This window comes from Rhagoletis zephyria, unplaced genomic scaffold (assembly GCF_001687245.7).
Source record: "Rhagoletis zephyria isolate East Lansing unplaced genomic scaffold, Rhagoletis_zephyria_1.1 Rzeph_scaffold_02086, whole genome shotgun sequence".
Taxonomy (NCBI): Eukaryota; Metazoa; Arthropoda; class Insecta; order Diptera; family Tephritidae; genus Rhagoletis; species Rhagoletis zephyria.
In genome coordinates, this window is record NW_016159170.1 from 60,574 (window position 1) to 78,283 (window position 17,710).

Below are 17,710 nucleotides of genomic sequence, written 5' to 3' on the forward strand. Positions count from 1 at the left end.
TAAATGTGTGATTTTCTTTAAGCGTAAAATTAAAGTTTAATGCGCTTACATGACAGCAGAGTCCACATATACAGCTAACTGCAGAAATGTAAAGTGCGTTTGACTATTGAGAAATTGTTCTCCGAGTCGTCCTCTACCGTGGGAAAAAGCTATATATAGTGCCAAATAAATCAATAAACTCATCAAATATTATTTTAAACAAACTTCTGCATTAATTAAAACTTTATTAAGGTTTTCCTATACAAATTATTTTAAAAATAAATTTATTATTCTATTGCTTATGCTTTATAAACTCAGCGACAAACTGAATTTCACAATCCCACCAAACCTTAAAATAAGTTCTCTTTTTAATTTTTATTAAATATAGAAATTTCGTTTTTATTTAAAATTTCATTAAAAAGATATTCCCAATCTAAACAAAAAGTTTAAGGACTAATATAAAAATAAATACGTAAGTACGTCACTAAGTACAAACATACATATTTCAACTTTTTTATTTGAGCTGCTTTTTCCTGTATTTTAAGGCCTTTTTTACGAATGCAAATTTATGTTATGGCCCATAACTTAATTTCACTAAATATGAAATTATTTTCAAATTTATAGTTACATACATATGTTTCTTCTCAGTGGTGCTGTTTTGTAATTCTTTTTATACCGCATACTTATATTTAAAAATTGGTAAAATTTCAATAAAAAAAAAATATACAAAATTATCTTTACAACTTCAAGTTAAGGCCAAAAGGAGTTTTAACTACATAAATAACTACATATTAACAATTCTGCTGCCGTTATATTTTCTTCTTTCCCTCCGCATTCACTCACTTCTTGTACCCATATGAATTTATCGCCACATACTCCTTGTCGCACAGCAACAACAACTCATACCATTGACCACCATCGATGCGCTGTAACTCCAAGTCGCCACCATAGTTGGCTGGCAAGCATTTCGGCGAGATGTGTTTGTGCAACGATTCACGATCGGTGCCGTGGAAATAGATACGCGAACGTAATTTCTCACGTAGGAAAGGCTTGAAGAGCGCAAAGACTACATTGAAAATCTTCGGTTGATTCACGATGTGTATGGCCTTGACTCGCAGTGGCACTGAATCTTGCAGCCAGTCGACAATACGTTTAGCGAATGGTGGCGTAAATTGCCATGTTTGTTGTAAACTCAGACCGTCCATGTCGAATATAACAATGGCGCCACAGATTTGCGTTTCTGGTTCCAACATAGCCGCCTCAAGGAAGAGGACGGCACCTTTGAAGACCTCATCGAGCGTGACTTCCTTGTGCTTCCAACGTTCTGAAGGGGTTGAGGAGTAATATTAAAATATGTTTACAGAAACCTGTAACTAAGAGTAGGTATCTATCTGTACTTACTGCCCAACTCGAGCAACAAAATGCGACGTCCACATTGATCGCGATTCGGAAAGACTGTAAGTATGTTGTGTTTGAAAATGTTGGCTTCTCTACTGGGCACCAGACCATCGTATACATTTGCGTGCTTCAGCTTAAAGGCGTAGTAGCGTTTGATCTGGAAAGGCATTTTTTTTTATAAATTTAATTTTTTTTTTTTTGTAATTTAGGTTGCAATAAATTTTGAGGAATTTTTTATTTCTATTGTCAATTTTCCACTAGTCATTGAAATGACAAAAGAAATGTTTACCGTTTAAAAATTTTCTTGCGGAAACAAAGTTATGCCACATTTCCACGATGCTTTGAAATTACGAAAGTCTGAATGAAGGACCGTTTTCTCAAGTAGTTTTTAGAATTTATCTGCCCTTTAACCACAAATTTTGTTCTGAAAAAATGTGTTCGAAGGGCAGATAAGTTTTAAAAGCTACATGAGAAAACAGCACTAAATCTGTTTCCACATTCCATTTGCTTAATATGTAGCAAAAATTTGTCGCAATTTTAGTAATTTTAATATCGAGTAGAAATTCGGCTTTATACCGCATTTCTACTAAGCATTGAATGGAAAGAAATTTATTGACAAAGTTTGGCATTAAATAATAACCAGGCCATCACATTAAATGTAATAACCATTGAATTTGTTTCCACGTAAGTTTTTTTTTTAATTGGCCCAAAATTTTTTCTTTTCATTTTCGCATTGAAAGGAAACTTTGCTGGATATCTTACACTAGTCATTGAAATGACAAAAAACGTAGGTCATTAAAAAATTGCATGTGGAAATGAACTTTTATTACTTTTTTAATATGTATTTATTTTTGAGGTGGGTATTTTTAATGCCCAGTGAATATTCGGCATTAGGCATTAAATGAAAAATATTTATATATCCCAGCAAACACAGTCTCTAACGTTAGAGAAATTTGGATTTCTACATTAGATAACTAGGGTAATTCTCTAATCGTTCCCGAATCGATGACGAAGTTAGAGAACTACATTAGAATTTAATTCGAGAATGATTAGAGAAACAACGCAAATTCAAATAAATGTAAATAAGAAATATTCCAAATTAATGAATCATAAATTATTTTTAACTTCAAATGATTCAATATTATTCCATTGCAAATACATTTAGTACAAATTTTACAAACAACGCGTTTTATTTAATAAAGCTAAACAGCAGTTGGAAATTCGCATTCGAATCCCATTAATATTTTCTCGAGTCGAGAACTATGTTCCATTTTTGTTGAGATCACTATGATTCTCGATAGTTTTTCGAGTCCTCTAACGTTTGAGATTGGAGAATGTGGCTAGTTCTCTAATCATTCTCTAATCGATAACTAACCGCAATGTTTTCTGAGATATAATCGACATTAAAATACATGGCGCAGTAAACAGCTGAAGTAATAAAACAACTGTCTCGCTTTATTTCCTGACATTAGACTGCCTTGTGCAAAATTTTAGAGGAGGGTTTTGTTTAATTTGCAAAGAATTAGTGGTTATTCTGCAGTAGTGGCTATTAATATTAACTTAATGACACGGGCACTATTTTGTACACAATTTCGTCATTGTGTCACTTCAATACTCTGTGGAAATGTGTGGCTTATTTCAATCGCCATCAGCGCTGTCAATAGCCCGATACTCTATCGTAAGTGAACCCTTAGTGCATTTTCTCTTTAACACTAATTTACTTACCAAATCGCGCGCACTTTCTGGATAGAATTTGCAGGGGCGTAAAAAGCGTACCAACCATTCCTCGTTGTCCTTAGGGTAGCGTAGGTCTGTCTCAGCTGAAAAAAAGAGAAAAACAGACGTATAATATTTAGTGTTTCCCTTTTCAAATACTAAATTAAACCATTTAAAAAAGTTACTGGAATTTTACTATATCCGAAAAACTGAAATGGCGAGGGTTTTACGAGGTTTACTGGGAGCCGCTGAGGGTGAGTGGTTCGAGGTGAATGCAGCATCCAAAAATTAGAAAGTTGTAACTGCACGTCTATACCTGCTATGGGCGCTCGCATACGAAACATCGTAAGATATATATCGCAGTTGTAGACCGCATACGATATAAAGTAAGATAGTATATCTCATACCATTTATCGCATACCTAACTATGGGTTTAGCAACTATTTTTTTCATATTTGCTTTGATTCCAAGTAAGAAAGAAATGGTTTTATTCGGAGAAACGTTGTAAAGACATAACCAAGCAAAAAAATAAAATTTTCGCAACATTTATAAAAAACTTACAACAAATTCGCACTGGAATGGTATGCGATCAAGTGCCCACGTACAAAAATTTCTAAGCGATAGTCCGTATGCGTGCGTCCATAGCAGGTATAGACGTGTAGTAATAAAACAAATTGAGGGATTCAGGGACTGTAATAAACCTACGTGCATTCGGGTTGTATTAAACCCTACCTACCACCTGCACCTTACGTTTCAGGTGTATTTGAGTGCTTTTACTGTCGCACCATTTAATATAACGATTTCATTTTATTTATTATTTATATAGAGTTACTAAAATTACTTATAAAAGCTTCATACACTTCATAAGCTACGCTAAGTCACAAGATTTGTTACCGAGTCATAAAGTTCACTATGCTTACTACGTACACGTGTACGTATTGATGTAGTGCCTACGGCTACGATTGAAAAAGCTGCACCAGTCGCGTATTTATGCAAAAAAGAATAATAAAATTAAAAAAAAAATGTTAACGAAAATTGCTTCTAAAATTATAGCTTCATAAAAGATGCTTGTGTGTAGATGTGAATCGGCCTGTGTTCGCAAATTCAATGTTAACCGTGTACTGATTCAGTCATCAAAAGAATCATGGTCGAAATGGTGCGTATTTTTTATCAAAACAGAAAAAATACTTTAGCTTAACTGGCAAAATAAAAATATATATTTAACCTACACCTAGTTACAGCGGTAGAGGAAGAACCTTAATATTACAAACGTACATAATGTACATTAATGTACGTAGATAACTTCCCCAATGTTAAAGCATGAAATTAAAAATAAAATTATGCTTCTAGTGCAAAATTTTTTACTCAAAAATTAAACTGAAACAATATGCATACACCCTGTCTCAATTGAAAATATGTTGAGATAGGGCGTTTTTGCACCGAGCTCTAAAATAAGGCTTTCTTTAATCAATTTCTGAGAAAGGTCGTTTTTGAAACAAATTCGTATATTTGGCGTTCTTTAACCATTTGCTGAGATAGGGCGAACTTTTCGTAGAAATGGTATGGGATTGTTGAAAATAAATTTTGTTCGATCTGGAAACTCAGTTTCGCTTTAGAAGACTTCCAACAATAATACCCACTTGTTTATTTTACCATTTTTTAATACTAACTATATATTTTTGTAGATCACCAAAAAATGCAATGGGGGGCCAAAAAAAAAAAAGATTAAAATAAAAAAGAACGAGCAGGGCGATCGACCGCCCCCCTGTATCCGCCGCTGGTTAAAATATAGGTTTGGCTTCAACTGCTCGGAGAAATTCCTTTCAAGGCCATTTTAATAGAACAGATTGGTCATTAACTGCTTTAACCATTCTGTGTTCTCAGTTAGTCCTCTTCGAGAGCCATAATTACTGAGTGAATACACTCTAAACGTAGTGAGAACTGGGGGCAGTAGGTGGCTACCATTTGGTGCAATTAAGCGGTGAATACTATACTCGAAATTATGGTGATGAACCCGAGTGACTTTAAGTCCATTAAAAACCCGGTAAAGCTTGTCAACTTGTCTAAAAGTCCATGCATATGCATGTCAGTTAGAATTTTCATGAGCACTACATTGTATTAATATCGTATGTCAAAGTTTAGTTTGCATGTCAGCTTTCCATGATAATTCAAACCTTGCTATTAATTAATTACTTTTGAAAAGACAAACACGCTGACAATATAATGACAATGCTAAGATTTTTATGCAAGTACATTAATTATTGCATTTACTTATCAAATGTGAGAAAAATTTGTTAAGTATTTATTTGAGTTTCTTAAAGAAAAAAGTTCGCAAGTTCAATGTTGAAAAATGTGTGATTGACGTAGGTAGGTACGAATAGATTCAAAAGTTCATGCTCTTAACGTGAGCCTGCAAATATTTATTTTCAATTTACAATTTGCATAGTAGCAACAACTGGTAATAAAAACTAATAACTAACCTGTTAGAATTTTATAGAATTAGATGTATGTATGTAAATACACATTTTAAATGGTTTTTAATAACCTTTAGAAGATTTCCTTGAGAATACGCGTATGCAATGTAATTTATAAAATTACTGTCGCAATTATGGGATTTATAATTGCATATATGAAATGCATTTTTTACGTTAAGTAACTAAATTTTTTTGCGATGCAAATTTTTGTTGTCCCGTCATCTCGGTGTAATGAGAAAACTTCAATGTAATAGCTATATTTACATGTGGCCTGGCACAATAACATACAGAAGTAAGTACTTATTTTTCACTATACCTTCCATTAATCGGCTCAATTCTTTTACAGCCACATCTTTGACATCTGGTGTTTCACGCAATTCTTTTATGGCAACTTCCTTGGCACGTTCTGTTGCTTCGCCCAATTCGAATTGTAATGTGAATTCGCCCAATTGCACCGAGGGCAGTTCGGAAACTTCGGAAAGCATTGTTGGGACCCCTGTAGGAAAAAAATATTTTATGCGGTTAAATGTAAGTGCAATAATGGAATTATATACAGTACATGTAATAAAATAATAAAAAGTTATAAAATTATACATAATAATTTTACGAGGATGAGGCTTGAATTTTATTTTCATTGTACTTTCGCTTAAGCGAATCGATCTTCTTCCTATTCTTCTCTATAGCTATGTAGAAAATTATTATATGAAAGCTCCCTCCCCTCCAATATAAACGCATCAAATATCAGTTATAATGTCAGTCATTCAGATTCAGGGACTGTAAATAAGTGTTTTTTTCGATATCCTTTTTAACTTTTTTCTGAATTTTCCAGGACCTTTCGGAATTTGTTTAGGACTATCGAGATTGTCCACAGATTTTTTGGAATTATCTTGGTATGTTTCAACATTTTTCGGAATCTCGGGATTTTCTCGGCCCTTTGGATTTTTTAGGCCTATCCGGATTCTCCTCAGAATATTTATGATTTTTTCAGGGCCATTCGTAATTTGTAGGCCTATCGGGATTGTCCTCAAACTTTTCTCGGTACGCTTTAACATTCTTCGGAATCTCCTCGGGACTTTTTCGGGTCCAGTCGCTTTTTTGATTTTTTAGGACTAGGATTGTCGAAATTTTTTGGAACGTTTCGAGAATTATAGGAGCCTCTCGGCACTAAGTCGCCCATTCGGATATTTTCAAGACCTTTCGTAATATTTTCAGCACTATCGGTATCGGTGAATTTAGGGAATTTTGTTTCAGTATGTTTTCCTCCTTTTCAGAGTTGGTCGGCACCTTACGAAATTTTTCCTTTTTTTTCTAGATCTTTCGTAGTATTAAGTCCAAAATTATATTTAAATCTTAACTTGACTTTTTATGAATTTCAAAAAATAAATAAATAAATAGAAAACATTTCGGCTATTTTGTGCAAACAATTTAAGTAAAATTTTGCTTAAAATTTTGGCTTGAAATATGAAAAGCCCAAATAATCGTTATTTTGTACACAAACTAATAAAAAACAATTTTGAGACTTTGCGGGATTTTCTTCGTATGCTTCGAGATTTTTCGGGGCCTCCCATGGTTTTTCGGGACTTTTCGGGCCCATTCGAATATTTTCGAAATCTTTCGGATTTTTTTTTAGAACTACCAGAAGTATCCCCAGGCCTTACGCATTTTTTCCAGTATTTTTTGGGGCTTTTTCGAAGTTTTACGGTATTTTTAGGAAATTTTACTAAATTTTTTTCGGGGTTTTTCATGTTTGTCTAAACTGTCCGGTCTAAAAGTATATTTAAATCTTAAATAAGCTTTCAATGAATGCAAAAAAAAAGAAGCAATGGTATTTTCTTGAACGCTTCGAGAATTTTCGGAGCCTCGGAATTTTGTCGGCACTTTTCGCATTTTTTCAAGATCGCCCTCAGATTTAACAAATTTCTTTTTTAGTTTCTATGGGGTCTTTTCGGCAGGTTTGCCGGTCCGGACCATCGCAGCCACCACCAGCAATTGGGTGAATACTTCGCTCAGCAATGACTTGGGGGCATCAAGGGGCTGCAGATGGGCAAAACTCAAGTTGCCTTCAACCTTAGACGGTCTATCTAGTTACTTGCGCTCTTTGAGCAGACGAGACTGGAAACAACTTGGTGGCACGCTGACTTGTCACTTCACGTGGCACAAACACCTGACTGTGAGAGGCGTAGATGACAACTACATTTACCCGCATTTGGCCGCTTTGTGTTGAGAGACGAACAACTGAGCCTTTGACAACCAAAAATCGGCTTAGATGTAATCGTAAACCATGGTGATTTAAAACAGAGTAAAATGGACATGGAAACCGACATGAGAGCCTGATTCCGACAAAAAAGAAACCGATTATTCAACATAAACCTGGAGTTTTTTATTAATCGATAACCATCCGCAATTATACCCGACATCACGATTACAGGATTTTAATCGAACAAACGATAGATCGATTTGAAAAAGTCGATTTTTCTATGTCAATTTTAGATTTTTTTCCATTAATCGATTCGTCGCAGTTCATCCCCAGTTGTAATCCGCTCTTCTCTCAACATGAGCTCGGCTTTATTGGCAGCTAAAACAGCTTACATACATTTGAGTAACAAAAACTTCAGTAACATAATGCTATAGGCAACCAACGCACTTAAGAAGAGTCACTTAACATCAAAGATGCTTCAAATTAGTTTGAATATGCCATCGCTGACCTATTGAACCTGTTTCTCATGCAGAGCAAACTAAGAAAAATAAGTTGGTTGTAAAAGTTGCGCAACTAATTAAGCCTACATACAGAGAGTTAGTTGTTGATGTTGGAACTGAGCAAATAAACTAAGTAAGTTTAAACAAGCTAAGGTCACATAGGGCCACCTTAGTGTACTAGCATGACTTAGTTTTCATACATATGTATATGGATTACATGAGAAAATACATCTACTCATATCATACCGCATATATGAGTACCTTCAAATGATTATTAAATATATTTGTAATAATGTATGCCTACACTAGCATATGTATGTATGTGCGTATAGTATTTATGTAGTAGATACATAGTGTGTATGTGGTAGAATGACTAAGCTTAAATTGTTTTCGAGACGTAGAGCATTTGTGGAGTTTTTTCTTTGCATACATTATATGTGAATATATAAATATATTTTCTCAGAAAATCATTAAATAGTTTATTTACTAGCAATTATTTGTATGAAAGGTTGACAATTTGTTTAACAATTAATCAGTTAATTGCACAATTACGAGTTTTACTTACTCATTTTGTTGGATAATAATTTAGTTTATATGCTGCTGCTTATAAATCCACGCTTAAAACTTTTTGTATGATTTTTTATTTTTATTTTAATCGCTGTAACTTTAATTAAAGCTTTTAGTTGATCGAGTATGACCAGAATTAAGTCAATATAATTAATAGACACTTATTTATATAAATATTAATGCTAATCGCTTTGAGCCAGTTGACTTTTACTTTTTTACGAGTTTGAAGCGAGCGTAAAATTGTGCATTTTTTTGGATAAACTTAAATCAAACTTAAAAAAATTAATAATGTTAGTTATTCATAATTAATCCAAATCCGTTGTGTTTTAAAAAGTTTTTTTTTTTTTACATACAGGCAGAGCTAAAATTACCTTGTTGACACATGGAATGCCCACGCGACTAATGAATGCCAACCTTGACATTGGTATGAAATAGACGCGCAGCTATGAACCTCGTATTGGACTTGCAAATTTGAATTATTTATGGCGCTCAATTTTTTATATATTTTTTCTTTTATTATATTTTATTTCCTTTCGGTCTAACGTTATGATTTCAAATGTAACAAAAATTAAAAAAAATAAGTTTAATCACCGAAAATAACAACAACGAATGTTATTAAAAAAGTTGCCTTATTGTCCGAGGTTCCAGAACGTGGCCAATGTGTCGAACTTCAACTAAATTGGTCAATTCAGAGTAAAAAAAGACAACTAAAGTGTATTTCCTAACTAGCCGTTATACAAATATTTGTAATATAAGTTTATAAACAGTTCGCAATACTTTGCAAAAAATGTGTCTGAATAAAAACATAACGCACGTTTAATAACAAAGGCAAATATTTTAAAATTTGAATTTTTTGGAAAAAAAACATCTAAGTTGAATGGCTTATAGGCGGCAAAGTGACCGACCATCAGCTGAAAAGGAAAATACAAAACCAAAATATTTTCGCTTCTGACTAATTTGACGTGTTGAGTATTCATTGACGATTTCTTACGTTAAGTCTAGAGTAACCAGATTATAACCCTTTTTATTTTGTGTTTTTATTAAAAAAGTTTCTAATTATTTGTACAGTGACGAACAAAAGTATTTGCACAGAAAATTTTTCGCAATGTATGCAAAGTTTTTTATTGTAATTTCTTTTCGCAAATTTTTCATAAAAATAACGTTCATACAAAAAAAAAAAAACAAAAATAGCAAAACTTTCAAATCAGATTTTTTAGAAAAATTCTAAGAATGTAGTTTTATAACTCATTTTAATATTTATTTAAATTAAACTTGTAATTTAAAGAGGTGGCAAACCTCTTCAAAATATTAAAAAAACGGTTTTTTGAACCTGTTTCGTTTGACATAGATGTTGTAAGTAATATTTAAGCGAACTAATTAATTAAATTTAATTCGACTTTTAAACAGCTGGCAACCAACTTAAAAAAAAAATTCGTAAAAAGGGGTGTGCATAAATCAAGTGACAAATGACCACTATAATCACATGGGGGGAGGAAGCATTTCGTATTATTACGTGACTTGCTTTAATCTTTATTTTCTATTTTTGATATTTAGTAAATTATTTCTTAAATCTCGTTCGTTTGGCATCTATATTTTGAAATTTCGTTGAACTTATAATTCAAATTGAATTTTATCTATATCCTATATATAAGCTTTCTCTGCGCTAAATTTCTCCCAACTCCGTCGAGCCGTTTTAGCGTAAAAGAACAACAAACATGCTCACACACTCACTCGTGTTAGTATACAACGACTTTTTATTTTATTTATCAGACTGCTGTATTGGCACTACATATTAATTGTCTATAAAATTGGTTATTTTTTTTTTATATTTATGATTATCATTTATTGCTGTACTTTTTTGAGTGCCTACTAAAACCTCCTTAATTTGTGCTTAACTAACAACGTTTATTTTCATTAATAAATTAACGTTTTAAAGCTTTTCGTATAACTATTTTAATGGCATTTTTTTTGTATTTCCTATCGCTTTTCTCTAGCCACCAATTTCCTTGTGTTCTCAATGGAAGCGCACACATTGCGTGTTTAATACCATTACATTTCATGCTTTATTTCATGACTTTCAAGTGTTTAATCAGCTGTTCAATAAAAATCAAATATCGTTAAATAATTACGTAATCCAGCACGATAAGAAAACTTGCCCACACGCTAAGCGAAACCGGTTAAGTTGTTGTTGCATTTTTTTACTTTGCGAATTCAGTAATGGTTTGTAAACATAATTTAAAGGTGAATGCTTAGCTGCTTTAATATTTTTTGTTGTTTCTAATTAATTGAATGGAAAATTTTGTATTAATAAAGTGAAATGTTTTCATGCAAAAATTATAGAGACAAACAGAAAACTGGATTTACACTAAGAACAAAAGTGAACTTCCTGCCCTCTTAAGTCGATACAAAAGTACAGCAGTAATGGAGCAATAAAAAAAAAAAATATTGCCGGTCTAAATTTTTTGTGCGATTCCCTACAAAATTGTGTAGAATAGATAAGGAAAAGTAGCATTTTCACAAACAAAAGTCATAAAAAAATACTTATTTATTTATGTATTTTGGAACGAATTTCCGTCATCCCTTGTCAAATTTGGTTTAGAGACAAACCGGTTTCGGCGTTGTGCCATCTTCAGTGTCATTTTTCGTTCTCTAGTACCTCCACCTTCGTGGAGGGTATTTCTACTTCTCAAAGAATGTGAATTTAACTTAGTGGAACTTTCATGGCTCACCTGACATGGCTTTATTGAGCTAATTTAGAAATAAGTTGTGTATTTGTGCGACAATAGTCACTTTAGAGTGATTAATGACCAACCTGCGTGATCGATTTCTATTAAATTTTTAACTATCGGTTTTTGCAAATACATACAGTACAGTACAAATACAGTTTCAATTGAGCATCATTTAATGAACCGCCAGTGGCGTTATTAGCTAATTACACAGTAAGCGTACATTATTAATTTGTAGCTGCAAAATTAACTAGGAGGAAGAAACGTAATTAAAAGGCGTATCAAATTTAGTTGATGGACAAGGTGTCATTATGGGCCGGCCACCACATTGTCATAATCTCACGAATTTAATAACCCGAAGCTGGGCCGCTTCATCCGGCAAGCATTTGCGGCAGTAAGGATCTGATGTGTTTTTAGTTTCACACCATGAATTCCGATTGGGCAGTGAACCGTCAGAAGCCCCCTGGCCCACCCTAGCCCAGATGGACATTGCCACTGCTCATATTCTAGTTTCCGTACAAAAAAATATATCCCTATTTTTTTATTTTGAAATCAAAAAATATTTAGATGTCGCTCAAGGCGCTCAAAGTTTTCCATGTCTTTTATATTGAAAAAAAAAAACAAGTTTTCGTAGAATTGAGCGACCTCCAAATATTTTTTTGGTACAGAACAACTGTAGGGGGTGGGAGAATAGAAGGTGCCACCGCTGAATCCATGTAGAGCACCCGTTAAGCTTGTAAGCCGTAACTTAATACACCGGATCCCATAATTATTCCCCAGTCCACGCTCGATGCGTTAAGCATATCAGCGCTAACGTTCGTGTAATGTATCTCAAGCAGGGTTAGCATTGACCTGATATCCGCTTGGCTATCACACCTTGAGCACGCTGGCCTAACTATGGGGTGTTTTTGGGGCAGCACTCGGGACGCTCAAACTTGATTTCAGAGACGTAATGATTTTCGTAATCAAGGACGAAAACGAAACCTTCGAGAATATAACCTGACTTGATTAGAAAGCTGCATGCAGGGGATCTGGAGCTTCCGCAGTGCATATAACAAATTTGTTCACGTAAACACTTTAATTCATGAATGCTTTTTGTTTGCTTTAGGTGTTGAAATTTTCTATATGTAGCTTCAATGTGCTTCATTCACTAAATTCGATCAATACTTAATAAAGTAATAACTATGCTTTATAAAAATAAAGACTAAATATGTGTCTACAGATTCATTGTTTGATTAGGTAGTGACGTAAATGCGTTAATTTTTTTTGTAAAGATATGTGTATATATTAAGGCGGCTTATTTTTTTGACTATGCTTGTATTGTATCGGAAGAAGGATGCTACGTGTAACTACGTGCAAACTCCAAATTTTTTTTAGACCCATTGTTTCTTTGGCAAATTTGCTTAGAATTACACGTAGAATAGTTCTGTACTATAAGCGCATAGTCGAAAAAATCAACAATAAAAATGTATCCGCCCTAATGTACATACATATGTATTACATACTCGTGTACATACATATGTATGTAAATAGCAATATACTGCTTATACAGGGAAAAAGTTAAATAGTAGAACTAAATATTTACATAAATCAACGGGGGTAGAGATCAACAAACCTCTTTGCACGTGTACAAAATTAATGGCATGGAAAGTAAGGAAAAACGATATACTTTGTTTACGCCCCTAGAATGAATAGATGCAAGCTTAATAATTTATTATTACTGCTAAACTAAAACGATTTGCAAACTAGCAATATACTCACATCAGAGATGGAAAATAAAATTTTCAAATTGTATTTAATTTGAAGAAAAGATTTTACCTAAAAGCAGACGAATGTATTAAAAAAAAAAAAAAAAAATATTAGCACACATTTCACATTTCGTAAATACGAAAAAGCAAAGGGGATCTGCCTTACAGCGGTCTTCTCTGATACATCAGAGTTATATTCAGAGTTATATATGTTAATCTCTGTTCAAACTAGAAGAATCTTTCCAGGCCAGGACTGGGAGGGGTGCAGTATCTGGAATCGCGGTCCTGTAAACGTATTTACGGATGGATCGAAGCTCAATGGGAATGTAGGGGGAGGTGTGTTCTGCGAAGAACTCTCCATCAACCTGAAATGCAGGCCACCGGATCACTAGAGTTTTTCAGATCAAGGTAGCCGCAATACAGGAGGCTTCGGATTGGTTGTTCACTAGAGTAACGCCTTTCAAGGAGGTGAATATCTATTCCATCAAGGGCTTTTGACTGTCTGATGGTTAGTTCGAGAACGGTGAGGGATTGGTCCCTATCGACCGCATCGGAATATTATGCTATTAACCTCATTTGGGTACCGGGTCACAGTGAAATCGCTAGGATAGTGCATTGGCGATGAGATGGCAAGGAAACCCTGGAAGAACTGAAGAGTTAGTCTGGGTGCTCTCCTGACCTCGTGTGCTCTACTCCTGCACAGTGGGGTGTTTTGTCATTTCAGTGGGCGCTGGGCGAATACCTTGAAATGAAAGGAAGCAAAATCCTTCTGGCCACGTGTATACCGGAGGCGGTCCAGGGAGATATTGGGACTAAGAAAGGTACACCTCTACTTAGTGATGGTATTTCTAACTGGTCATCGATGACCCCTTTTGCGCCAGCTACATGGAGGACGATGAGGTGGAATCAGCTCAACGCCTGCTGCCGCGGTGCCGTGCATTTGCGAAGATTAGGTTTAAGCACCTTTGGACGCACTACTTCCAAACTCCCGATGAGCATTCGGGAATGGATATCAGTCGTTTGAGGAGCTTCGTGGTGAGCATGGAGCGTTTTTCTTATAAGAAGCCGTAGGTGTCAACGCTCTGCTCCTTCCCCTCCCTCTCCCCCTTTTTCATCCTCATCGCTCCTTCATTCCTGTGCCATTTTCGCTCATCAAGGTCACCACTATGGTAAGCTTAATTATTGTCTAAGTGTGGTTCCACCCACGGAGGCAGCCCTATAACATATTTAACGAAAAATACCATCAATATTGAACCTTTCGGCGCTTTACTCAAGCCTTAAGAATGGAGCGAAAGATATTGGTTTAGCGGTTATCTCCTAGCAATAAACAAAGGGGCATGCAACTGTTCGACAGCCATTACAACNATGGTTCCACCCATGGAGGCAGCCCTATAACCTATTTAACGAAAAATACCATCAATATTGAACCTTTCGGCCCTTTACTCAAGCCTTAAGAATGGAGCGAAAGATATTGGTTTAGCGGTTACCTCCTAGCAATAAACAAAGGGGCATGCAACTGTTCGACAGCCATTACAACGAAGCTAAGACCAAAGGACTTTATTTATTTAGAAGCAAGCATACTATCACTCTGGGATCGAACGAAGCATAACTCTTGCCAGTAGTTTATTTAGGCAAGTTAAAAAGCATCGGCTTGCTAAATATGAATCAGCAACGTAGACAATGTCGAGTACATTCGATAGAACCAATCTATGCAAGGTTTGTGGCCGTTGGGATTAACTATGCAAGTCAAGCTTAGCTGGATGCGTCTGCAATAATGAAAATATCCTGAAAAATTGATTTGGTAATGTTGTAAATGTACCGATTTTCGTACATGTACTTATCTACCNGAATGAAAAAAATCCTGAAAAATTTATTTGGTAATGTTGTAAATGTACCGATTTTCGTACATGTACTTATCTACCTAATGTAGTCTCAAATTAAAAAGGGGTCTACAATTGTCCCTACTTTCCCATCACTGATTCAAAATAGCGAAATTAATGGATATTTTAAATGTACAAACAATAGTTTTGCATACATATGTATGTATGTACATATAGAGGAGTCTAAGATGTGCATGCCCACCTTATCTCAGTGCGAAATTTCAACGAAAGTTAGCAATTGCATATATATAAAAAAAAAATCAAATATTACATTAACCGTTTTAATTAATAATTAAAGTTCATTTAAAATAATCAAAGGAAGTCCAGAAGGTAATAGATATTATATTATAATATAAATGCAATTTTGTTTACTTTTTTTGTGGACTTTTAAATACACATTTAATATGTCTTCGAGTACATGACTTATTGAATTTTTTCGAATGCATACATATGTAGATGTGAAATAAAAATTGGTTTTGTATCAAATCAATGGACTGCTTATCATTATTATATGCACATACATATAAAGAATTAGTATTTTTCCTTTTCATTTCAAAACAAATTAACACATACATACAAAAATGCATCTACCTACATACATATATTTGGGAAGATCATCGTGCCAAGCTATTCTTTTGAGCATATCTTGCTCTACACACAAAGACGTGACCAATTTCTAACCAGTGTTCGGACCATAAAACTTCATTTCCGCAGTGAAGCTATAGACTAGACGGAAATACTGGCACTAACTGTAGTAAGAATACACTCTCAGGTTCTAGGTAAACTAATAAAGCACGCCTTAGCTATTGCGGGGGTCTGTACAAATCTCCTTACAAGTAATAGTAAAGTTCCCCAGTTTTCGACTCCCATCGTAAATGGTGTCACTCAGTTATTTCGTTCATATCTTGGACAGAAAGTTTGCCTGGAAGAGAAACGCTGAAGAATGGCCCAGAACGCATGCAGGTCCGCATGCTAAAACGATGGATAAAACTTCGATAAAGGAAGGAAAACCCTTGAAGCTGTCATCAATTTCCTATATTTATGGCAACCGCTGTGATTGAGTGGTTAGAGGGGCGTATTACCACGCCGCAGTACCTAGGTTCGATCTGGTCCGAGCAACATCTAAATTAGAAAAGGTTTTTTTTCGAACAGTGATCGCCCTTTGGCAGACAATGGCAAACCCAAGAATTTGTGTATTTCTGCCTTGAAAAATCTTCTCATAAAATCCATTTGACGTTCGGAGACGGCGTAAAACTGTAGGTGCCTCCATTTGTGTTATAACGTCGCCCGGCTTGGACTCGTTAAGGAGATCGTCATTGGAAGGCGAGGAAATCGAGACCGTCTCTAACATTTTCACTGACACAGCTTAGACATGACTATGTGTCCTTCAATACTATTTCCGCGTTCTGCTCGACTTAGAGTGGAACTCCACGTGAAGCTTTTCAGGCTTTTATCCTTCTAATCAACTTTAGTTTTGAATGTCGGCATGAGTGCCGAAAGGTATAGTATGGATCTCCACTCTTATGTCCGATGAAGATCTATGATTTCCAATCGGTTATATTTTCAGGTATAAGATCGGAATAAATTACGATCATTAATCATTTATGAATATAACTCAAAGTTTCACACTTTATATAAAGTACACAAAAATTCAAAATATTTCCATCAAAATTTCAACATATTTTTTTCAGAATCCCAGAAAATTTTCGACTATGCAGTTTTGTAGCCCATTCCATTTTAGAGAAATGAAGTTCATGTTTCAAGTCGGATTTTCTTCCATATAAAAACCCTCCACAAAAAAAATAAGAAAAAAATCAACTGCACTTTGTTTACTGAAATTAAGCGGGCTACAAAACTGCACACTCAAAATTTTTTTTTTTTTAATTTTGATGAATTTTTTGAATTTTTGTGAACTTTATATAAAGTGTAAACCTTTGATTTATACGGTTTATGTTATAGAACGAACTTTATTTACATAATAATTAATGAAAAAAAAACGTTTAATGAAAATAGTTGTGAATAATATATAAGAACAAGGTGCGCACTAACATTTGACACTGACTGTACCATACATACATATGTATCAGGGTTGTTGCGAATATTATTCCGAAATAAAAGTCCTTTCCGGATAATAAACAAACCGCTTATCCAAATTAAACAAGTTTGGTATCAAATGAAAGAGGACTTAAACAGTTTTAAAACTGAAATGTCTAAACGAGGAAAGCCACATATTGAAAAATATTTCAATAAAAAATGTTAATTAATTACCATAGAACAAACCTTTTGTCAGGTATATTCATTTATTTAGTATTAAATTATAAAAAAAAATATAAATAGAGGTCGTTCTTTATTTCCATTTAAAAGCTATTTCAGTTCTCTTTCATATGATACCAAACTTGTTTAATTGGACAGGCGGTTTGTTTTTTATTCGGAAAGGACTTATTTCGTAATAATATTCGCAACAACCCTGATATATATGTATTTTACCTTGCTCATGCAGGTGAAGAGACTGTTAACCTTTACAT

At 34.4% G+C, this 17,710-nt stretch overlaps 1 protein-coding gene across 4 annotated transcripts in view; it reads right to left on the reverse strand.

Annotated features, from left to right (window-relative positions):
- Nucleotides 1-478: 478 nt before the first annotated feature.
- The window catches only part of LOC108365973 (alpha-tocopherol transfer protein-like), a 27,669-nt gene continuing 10,437 nt past the window's right edge, over nt 479-17,710 (reverse strand). For 3 of the 4 annotated variants that reach the window (XM_017620219.1, XM_017620215.1, XM_017620217.1), the window contains exons 2-5: nt 5,884-6,063; nt 3,103-3,197; nt 1,381-1,534; nt 479-1,303 (exon numbers count right to left, since the gene is read on the reverse strand). In XM_017620219.1, coding sequence (XP_017475708.1) covers nt 819-1,303; nt 1,381-1,534; nt 3,103-3,197; nt 5,884-6,052 — 903 coding nt within the window. In that variant the 5' untranslated portion in view covers nt 6,053-6,063 and the 3' untranslated portion in view covers nt 479-818. Of the gene's footprint in view, nt 1,304-1,380; nt 1,535-3,102; nt 3,198-5,883; nt 6,064-8,829; nt 9,070-17,710 lie in introns of those variants that run through there. The other variant, XM_017620216.1, reaches the window with a different exon arrangement.